The sequence below is a fragment of the Mytilus californianus genome, unplaced genomic scaffold (assembly GCF_021869535.1).
Source record: "Mytilus californianus isolate M0D057914Y unplaced genomic scaffold, xbMytCali1.0.p SCAF_7, whole genome shotgun sequence".
Classification (NCBI taxonomy): Eukaryota; Metazoa; Mollusca; class Bivalvia; order Mytilida; family Mytilidae; genus Mytilus; species Mytilus californianus.
Genome location: NW_026262723.1, coordinates 68221679 through 68232459, shown reverse-complemented (window position 1 = coordinate 68232459; position 10781 = coordinate 68221679). Strand labels below are relative to the sequence as shown.

The window sequence follows — 10781 nt, the reverse complement described above, 5'->3', positions numbered from 1 at the left end:
CGAAGCGATAAATGTTAAGTCCCATTGTTTTTATTTTTGGATACCCTCGGGACCATTCAATGAACATCATTCAAATATAATGTTCCGCGTGCGCTGTTCAGATTCGATAACTAGAATTCTGATTGGTTGAAAAAGTCACATGCAAAATCCTTCAGAAGTGAAACCTTATACGGATAGTTGTTAGATCCTCGTATGTAGTATAACGTAGTATAACGAAATCCGAGATCTATATTTTAATTAGATTGAAGGGTAACTTTATTAGTGACCAACAAGGAGCACTATCGGACTGATAAAATTGAACATTGTTGTACATGGAAAAAAAAACAGTTGCTAAAAAATTATTTGTCAACATTTTATTAGTACAATCAAAAACTATTGCCACGTCATATGAACAAGTTAAAAAAATATCTTCATTTTGATATAACACAAAAACTAATTTTATGTTATGCTTAAGTGGTGTCTCTAACGATTTGAAAATTTACCATGAAAAGATACGTATTCCCTACATTACTTAATAAAGCCCCGGTCACACCTTACCGGATAGCGCGAACGGACGCCGAACGGATAACTTTTTACAATCAGTTCATGTCCGTTCTTTTCCGTTAGACGACCGTCGATATCCGTTTCATGTCCGTTCAGCGTCCGTTTTATCCGTCGACGTCCGTTCGGTCCGGTGGAAAATTTTGAGTATGTTCAAAACTTTGAACGGACGTCCAACGGATGAAGTGTCCGTTGAATGTCCGGTACTCGTCCGTTTTTTACGGTACTCGTCCGTTCCGTTTCCGTTTTGTATCCGTTACTTGTCCGTTATACATCCGTTGGAGGTCCGGTAGACCAATTCACCAACGGACTTCTACCGGACGTACATGTATAACGGATAAAACGGATGATGCACGGATGTGAATCGGACATGAACGGAAGGATAACTGATAAAACGATTACGTACCGAATGTAAAACAGATAAATGCCAATTGAAAATTTTTCATCAGAAATGCATATTATTGGTATGTCAGATTTCTTGAGTGCGGGAATGTTTATTATTCTTGATGGATCTTCACTATCAAGCAACTCTTATTCAGGCCAGACTGAACTTAAATGTTGCAAATAAAAACCTACTAGCTGTCGAAAGGAGTAGAAGGAGAAGACAAAGAAGATGGTGGACAAGATCATGGCTTAGTCCTGAAAGACGACGCAGTTGTATGTATTATTATTGCCGCCTTTAATTTTCCGCTTATCTTGTTCATCTGTTTTATCCGGTACGCTTCTGTTATGTGTCCGTTTTATGCGGTACTCGTCCGTTGGATGTACGTTCGACATTCGTTCTGTCCGGTACGTTTCCGTTTCTCGTATGTTGCATACCCTGTGTGTGTCCTTTTAGGCATTCATTACGCGTCCGTTTTATTTGGTCAGTACACCAACGGACTCCCAACGGATAACAATTTTGTCAACGGAAAACTTTTTTTTTCATCCGTTCGGCGTCCGTTCGAGCTATCCAGTAAGGTGTGACCACAGTTTAACAGAATTCAATGATGACTAGTGGTAGGATTGAGGTGAAATTATTTTGCCACGTCCCATGGAATTTCTGAATGATTTATCTTTCTGAAGGTGCAAAATATTTATAAGGGACATTAGTTGCTAAAATGTGAATGGCATTTGAAAAAAAAAATCTGAATGGCATTGTTAAAAAAAATATTTTCAATTGTTCAATTTTTACGTGTTTTGAATTAATCGAAATCTTGTATCAATGACACATTAACGCAACTCAAAAGACATCTGGAGGCAAACACATGGTCTTGATTATTTAACAATACAGTAAAATGTTTTCAATACAATATGCAAAACTTAAAAACTCTCCTGAGGTTAGAAAAATTGTGAATAAACTTAACGAAAATCAAAGATCTCCAATCAACGCCAAATATCGCATATTACTTATAAAAACATCAATTTATAACAAACACAACCAAGGTGACTTCGTACGTGTCCATTTGTTTTCTTACGAGAAAAAGAAAACATCTAGACTTAACATTTCTTAAAGATTTTCATGAATTTGTCAAAAACGTTGAATGTCAAAAGCGTTGATATTCAATATCTATATTTTCATTTAAAAAATAAACCAATACTGCAAATCGATTCTTTCAAGATAAAATACAATTGAATTTTGAAACGTCTTAGATGTCATTTTCAGCCAAATTTGCATTCTTGGTTTTTGTAACACAAATCCGTGTTACCAAAACCATTATTCCAGCAAAACATATACAGCTTCCGCCTGAGATGTAAGTGTTGTCATAACTACCAGAGATATCGTACAGCCAGCCTAAAAGTAAATATAATTCAAATAGAGGTCGGTCAATTTAAAACGTATCAAACGTATCCGATACGTTGACGTATACGCATCTGGAGGAATATGTTTGAATAAATACTTCGATCGCGAGTTTTACTTGATATACTATTTTTAAACAATGACGGGGATCAAACTTTGTGGCCAAAACTGATTAATTTGCATCTGCTTATTTCTGAATGCCTCACTTAAATTTCGAGCCATAATGGTCATTGATGGTTTTAAATTGGTTTGTTTCAATGTCATGTGTCGACGTATGAGTGCTAAATCTTGGCTTGATTTGCCACACAATCCTCATTGTCTATCAATTGCAACGAAACAATAGATATTATTGCTCTGCACGGAGTTTCCCCTCGGTATGTGTACAATATGACACGTCTCTTTTTAAACAGTATTTTTGCTGGGTTGATATTATTGCGCTTTGAAAATTTCGTTTTTAACATACGGACCTATAGAAGGGTCTTGAGGATTATGTATTCTTTTATTGCTTCAATGCTAAACATATGGAAATTTTATAGAAAATCCACAGCCTTTCCCTATATATAAAAATAAGGGGATGAGGTATGATTGCCAATGAGCCAATTATCCACCAAAGTTCAAATAAAGTGGATGTAAGCAATTCTGTACTTAATATATAGGGGATTACTGCATGCAGTGCTAACAATAATTTTTCTTATACAAGTTTTTGAATAAATATATTAGTTAAAACAACTACAACTTATAGGGTGCGCTGGACTTCGTTGACTCGGCACGAATTTTTTTATTGTAACGGTTGTTGAGGACTTTTGGTAAAAACTAAACGCTTGCACAACATGGATGAACTAGTGAGTAATCAAGGTATCAAATTTTTTAACGAAAGTCTGTGTAAAACAGTCTTAAAATTTGGAATGGAAATGGGGAATGTGTCGAAGAGACAACAACCCGACCAAAGTGCAGAAAACAGCCCAAGGATTGATTTGCCACAAAATCCATATTTTCTATTAAATGCAATTATACAATTATAAATATAATCTCTTGTGATCGGACGTTTCCCTTTGGTATAAGTGAAAAATGGCACGTCTCTTTTGATCAGTAATTTTTCTGGTTTTAAATAATTCACTTTGAAAATTTCGTTATAAACAGGCCTACAGAAGGATCATAAACCATAAACCTAAAGGTTCATCAAAAAGAATTGAAAAATATGGCCGTGTTTACACCACAAAATCTACTCAGAGTACAAGCAAACCGACATATCCAGGAAAGTTTTAAGGCATGACTAGACCTAGATATATAAAGGTCATATGTAGTTTATGTTCCAGAAAATTAAAAACTTACCAGGATTTTGATGTTCATTTTTTTTTCAGTTTGCAGAAGATAGCAAAATAAACAAACACTTGTGTTTCATTTGATACGCTCCACTCAGTGACACAGTTTAAATCACCTATTGTTTGCAGATGTCTATTGTTCATCTATTGTCCATTTAAGTCAATGCAACTTACAACATTAACTAAATGAGGGGAGCTTCTCAAACCTCTTTCCCAATTTAGTCTATGTTGGCACCTTCTGCAGGAATGAAATAGCGAAATCCATGTAAGTTTTTAATATTCTGAAACTTAAAATGCATTTAAATTTTATATATCTAGATCCAGCTATGCTCTTAAACTTTTGCAGATGCACAGGTTTGTCTAGCTGTACCCAGAGTGAAATTTGTGCTGTAAAACGGCCATATTTGCAAAAGGTTATGATGAACCTTAAAACTCGGTATAATATATGTTGGTTTTTGGAAAGTATATCTCCAGATAAGGAGACGTTTAAAATTGACCGACCTCTATGGGTCGAAATTTAAATGAGGCATTCAAAAATAAACAGATGCAAATTAATCAGTTACGACCACAAAAATAGCTAGATTCCCGTTATTCTTTAAAATAGTATATCGAGCATGTCGAGTAATACTCGCGATAGTGGTAATTATTTTAGCATATTCTCCCAGATGCGTATACGTCAACGTATCGGATACTTTAGATACGATTTAAATTGAACGACCTCTAATAGAGACAAATGTATGCATACTTTCAAACACTAACGTTAGATTGGAATCCTCAATAATTGTTGTTTATATCCATATTTTGGTTTGGTCTATCAAATTCCAGTCGATTACATTCATTGTCTAGACGGATGAAAAATAGAAGAATTAAGTTAATCAGGCAGCTTTATCTATCAGTAATGTAATTATCAATACGTCGAAAACAGGAGGTATGGGAAATCAACTGAACAAATCATTCATAATTACCTTGTTGAGTTGCATCTTTTTAAGAAATACCAGTGATTCTTTAAGTTGATTTATAATACACCTGTCTCTAGTAGAAAATTTTAAGAGAGTGGAAAATTACATTAAGCTACTTCTTCACGACTAATTATACTCATCATCATTACGTAATCCTCGTCAAAGTTTTGAGAATTTGCATTTTACCTTACTATACGGTATGGACATTGTTCATTGTTGAAGGCCGTTCTTTGACCTGTAGTTGTTTACGTTCTAGTCATTTGGTCTCTGGTGGATAGGTGTCTCTTTGACAATCATATCACATCGCCTTTATTTTATATTCCTACATGTACAACTTACCAGCAAATGGAGGACCAGTTAAGTTAGCAATACCTTCAAAAAACATCAAAAGGCCATAGGCATCTGTAATTTTATCTTCACCAAGAATATCAATTATTATTACTGCATGTATAGCCTCCTGGCATGCAGATATTAATCCAAATGTTCCTGCTAAAATCATGTTTGGAATGTAATCTCTAAATGATGGAATTGCACATATATTTACGCCCCAGATACATAAACTTCCACAATAAAGATAAAACCTAAATTTTTCATTTCGGCTTCCCAGAAAACCAAACAGTATATTACCAACAATATGAGAAGCACCGATCACAGCTACTATATATGAACCTTTCTTTGTAGAAAACCCAAAACCTTGCATTCGGTCAACTGTAAAATTATACGGTAGATCATACCAAAAGTAAACAATAAACAAGGAACATGTAAACAGAAGGAAATTAATGTCTTTTAGCATTGAAAATTTACGCAGAATAGTATTGTAAATCTTTCTAGATATTGAAACGCCTTCTTGTATTTCAGTATCCGATCGCGAATTTCTGGTACTAGAATTCTCAATGAATTTGTCCGTTACATCTGTGGATTCAGGGTTTTCTTTTTCTATCACGATGTTATTTTCTAATGTTTTTTCGATGATGATTTCATCTTTTATATCTTCTATTTCAACAAATGCATTGACATTTCTGAAAATAGCACCGCATGGTATTGTTTGCAATAAAATACCACTAATTATGGTAAGAGCTCCACGCCAACCGTATTGTTCTATAAGGAATTCGTAAAGTGGAGCAAATATGAGAGTTCCAAGTCCGGCACCACTCTGCGAAAATCCTGTAGCGATCGTTCTCTTCTTTTCAAAATAAGCCGTTACGACTACAATTGAATTAAGGTAAGGTATCGATATCCCGAAGCCAGCTATTAGCCCAAAAGTTAAACACAAGGCCTCAATAGAATTGACAAAAGTACTGGCTATAAATCCAGAGAAGCCTATTAATCCACCAAATATTGTTGCTTTTCTAAACCCAATGCGTTTAGTGATCATACTAGCAACTGGACCAAATAACATGGGAGCTGAATCTAACATGGAACCTATCCAAGCGGTGTTACTCCTTGTTTCTTTAAATTCTTCAAGGAACTGTACATAGATTACACCGAAAGAAAACAGACATCCGTCAACTATTATATTAATGACAAAAGCTGAGAATACTATCATCCAACGCCTGCCACTGTATGCTTTCTGATCACCATCTGCATTATTTTCACGTATACTCTTAACACTTCCATCGTTGTCATTCATCGTATGGTATATATTCAGACTAAGTGTTGCATTATACTTTCCAAGTATGTGGTTAATATGTTCGAACCACAATACGAAAACATGGAAAAGGCTGAAAATAGAACACAAAATGTTAACACTTACATGTAATACGTTGTATCACATATATAGTGTGTACATATTCACTATACATGTGCATGTATACATTTACTGTAAATATTATATTATCGGGATTATCAAACAGAACTACAATACGTTTGGCTTTACAAATTAATATTCTAGAATGTACATCAAATCATAAATATACCATAAAATGACACGTTTATCAGTCACATTCAAGACTTAAAGAATTATTAATGAAACTAATAAGCATTATTTTTTACATTGAACTTATATATGTTGTGTACAAGTTATCATTTTGTTGAAATTATAATGTGTACAAAAAAAATGTAGTTCAGTGGTTGTCGTTGGTTCATGTCTGTCATATTTGTTTTTCGTTAATTGTTTCGTTATAAATTAGGCCGTTAGTTTTCTCAATTGAATTGTTTCATATTTTTCATGTCGGGTCCTTTTATAGCCGACTATACGGTATGGGTTTTACTCATTGTTGAAGGCCGTACTGTTGCCTTTATTTGCTTACATCCACTTTATTTGAACTTTGGTGGATAGTTGTCTCATTGGCAATCATACCTCATCTCCTTATTTTTATACAATTTTTATGTTAACTTTGTACAAATTATAATTTGTCCAAAACGTGCTTGTACACATTACAATTTGTACAAAATTTGACTAAAATTCACTTATAACTTGTACGTACAAAGGATATATGATGATTTAACATGATAGAAAAGATGGCTTTTTATATATTTTTAACAGTAATTCATTACAATGGTAAACGCCAATGATACAGAAAACCCACAACAAAATATTCAAAAGCCATCAAGAGACAAACATACAGGATGCAATTATGACAATATAGACAATGCAATTTTCCATAGGAACTCCTTTTACGGCTTAAACTATGACACTTTTAGTATGAAGTGTCATAAAAAATATATCCCGGAATTGAAAATTCACATGTACTACAATTTTTGCAAAAGTTAAAACATAGGGTTGTGCGGCACACTTTCAACATTTATATGCCTCGAACTTCCAATAGTTTAAACTTGTACTAAAATTACGTACTATCTCAACCTTTTCAAAGATAATACCATGTCAATTATAGTCAGATATATATACACTTAATTCACTGAGGCAAAGATTACCATTGCAAAATTTCCGTTATCTATGGTGAACATGTATGTAGTAATATTTACGTGTTGTTTTCATTTTTTACAGTAGGACTTAGTATTAAATTCATACAAAGACAGTTTGTAATAAGTTTATTGCAATCAGCATATAAGAAAATGCTATAGCATCAACAACATATATAATATAGCAAGCGACAACATATAAATGAAAGCAGAAAGCAAAATAAAAAAAAAAATAAACAACAAATTTTTAACACCAAAGTTCTTAAACATGTTTGAATAATTGATACAAATTTTGACATATTAGGCCAAGAACAAAAATATTTAGGCAAAAATCTTAGACGCTAATGTCTTTAGGCTGGACAAAAATTGTATTCTGGCATATCCTTTCATTTCGTAAAAAAAACAACCTAGTATGCCGTATGAAAGCAGCCCATGCCGTATGAAAGCTAACCAAGTTTATTTAAATATTACCTACACTAGCTACACAATTTTTCGTGTACTTCGTCCAGACGATTAAGATTTTTATTAAATCGCAAATTTAATTCATTTGAAAAGAAGAAGTTGCCAATTCATATTGAAATATGGGTAATTGGTATAAATATGTAAACATAAATCATTATTCTGTGATATAATACATGAACAATAATGATTGCAATTCGGTAAATATTTTACGAGCTATCTACTGTGAAATCGCAATTGCATATATATGTCAATTTCAACAATATGACCATATTGACGTACTATTATTATTGATTTCAGTGATACTGCCTTCATCTCACTAGAAAAATCCTGCCGAAGTTTGGGTTGAAAGTTTTACTTTCAGATTCAAAATACGAATGATATTTTTGTTTTTTATTTTGTGAAAATCTATAAATTAATATAAGAACTAAACGCTGTGTTTTTGAAAATTTATACGAAATGAAAGCAAGTGACCATCACATTTTTTACAAGAAGCGAGGGACTTGCTTTCATATCGTAAAAAAAACAGTATTCAATTCAGAACGAATGCCAAAAAAATTGGAAACAATAATTTTATTGAGTCATTAATTTGATTAAGTGCACTATTTTTAAGATTTAAGGGTAGGCACTAGGTTTAAAGTCAAGTTTAAACAACTGCAAATAGGATGAAATTAAAGGATTATGTGTTTTCCTGAGAATAGTTTATAAACAATCATCAAGTCTTTGCTACACATGGGTCAATCACCCCCCCCCCCTTTTTTAAAGAGGAGATAAAGACATAGATCACTAAAGTAAAGTTCAAGGTTAGGTAGACATATTTTGCATACATAACCTTACAATTTAGATGTAAGTGGACAGTAGGTAGATCTCAACGTTCTAAACATTCTTACCCAGTCAATTTTCTCTATCTCTAGCAGTTGCAACACAATAGACAAAATGTGCATTTTCCCCCTATGTTCTATTTCAAGCCATGAAGGCCATGTTGGTGAGCAACTGGGATTCTCGGCCACATATTGTTAAGCTACATATCCTCATGATGAATGCGGCCAATTTTGGTTCCAATTCGCCCAGTATTTTCAGAGTAGATTTTTGTAAAAGTTAACGAACGACGACGACGGAAGACTGACGCCAAGTGATGAGATTGCTCACTTGACATAGGAGTGCAAAAGCGTTTGGAAGGTATTAAAGTGAGAATCATAACTCATAAGTCGAAGAGAGTCCGACAAAATCATGGCAAAATTTTTTTTAAAAAACTACGAAAAGACAAACAACCGTCTACAAAACACTATACAAAAACTAAAATCTGAGAACAATAACCCCACAAATAACCAGTAATCGGGGTGATATCAGGTGCTCTGGAAGGGTGAGCATGTCCTGCTCTACATGTGGCACCAGTCCTTTGACTCATTGCAAGTAAACATTCGGTGTTAATGTTGCAATCGAGGAAGAGAGGACGGTAGAATGGCTACGACAATTCGATCGAACATCTCGGTGGTCATCGGTGACACAGATATTCCTTAACGGTCAATAAACTCACGATTGCACCCTTAAATCTGCCAAATGAATCACTTCAACTTTACCAGATAGCAAAAAGCAACCGTTTTAGTTTTATTTTTTTATTGTAAGGAGTATATTTTGTGGTGAATGTTCTCACTCTTGATGGTCCAGCAGCTCATTTCACATAAAAACTTAGGAGAAAAAATACTCGTAAGTGATCATGAACATTTCTGGATGATTTACGATCAATTTATATCGTAAGAATTTTGATTAAAGTGCCCCTGTACATGTATTGGGGTTTTTTGGTGACTTTCTTTGGTGGGTTGTTGAAAACATACTGGAACAGTATAAAAATAAAGAGATGTGGTATGATTGCCAATGAGACAAATATCCACCAAAGTTCAAATGAAGTAGATGTAAGCAATTGTAGGCAACCGTACGGCCTTCAACAATGAGAAAAACCTATACCGTATAGTCGGCTATAAAAGCTAGGCTCCGACATGAAAAATATAAAACAATTCAATTGAGAAAACTAACGGCCTATAATTTATAGCAAAACAATTTACAAAAAACAAATATGACAGACATGAAAAAGCGACAACCACTGAACTACAGGTTCCTGACTTGAGACAGGCACACATAGAATGTGGCGGGGTTAAACGGCATGTTTATTTTGAAAGTTCCTTGATTATGCAACATTGATTACAAATCGACTGATGCACTTGTTTACAATTTTCACCACAACAGTGAAAATTGCATGGATTTATGAGTTAGAACTGATGATATTGATTTGATTATTATCCGAGTGAGGACAGTGATTGAAAAATTTCCAAATACAAATAAATAATTGATTGAAAGCACCACCATACGCTTTACCTCCAATCAATATCTATTCAGCACACGTGTTAATGTAAGAATGCACCAGTATTGTAAAATGTTCTTAATTTGTAGACTGTTTTAAGATTTTTCACATAATAATTAAGTCTGTCTGACTTTAAGAGTATAAAGAAAAACGCAGCAAAAGACAATAAATAAGTAATTCAAGGGACCTTACCATAAACCATGTGATATTTGGAAATCATAGCACTTTTACATTATGCGTACACAACAAAACATGATACTACACAGTAACTATTATTGTGTGCAACGCGTTATATTGATCGAGCTATTTTTAAAGATAATCTTATACTCAAGGGCTTTTATCTAAACACGAAAAGAACAATAATATTTATAATACATTAAAGGTCGTATACAAACTTAATGTTACTTTGTAAACTGTAACTCAAAAGGTCAGTAGTATTAAAGGTCAAACTTAACCGTTAGATTCACAACTTTTATATAGGACCACAGGAAAAACAACGA

The 10781-nt window shown here is 33.7% G+C and overlaps 1 protein-coding gene across 1 annotated transcript; it reads right to left on the bottom strand.

Annotated features, from left to right (window-relative positions):
- Nucleotides 1-1057: 1057 nt before the first annotated feature.
- LOC127708169 (monocarboxylate transporter 12-like) lies at nucleotides 1058-10536 on the bottom strand. Its single transcript, XM_052213012.1, has 3 exons — nucleotides 10474-10536; nucleotides 4941-6322; nucleotides 1058-2314 (listed from the first exon to the last, which is right to left on the bottom strand). The coding sequence occupies exons 2-3, from the start codon at nucleotides 6229-6231 to the stop codon at nucleotides 2169-2171; spliced, it is 1437 nt and encodes a 478-aa protein (XP_052068972.1). The 5' UTR covers nucleotides 6232-6322; nucleotides 10474-10536; the 3' UTR covers nucleotides 1058-2168.
- Nucleotides 10537-10781: the final 245 nt, after the last annotated feature.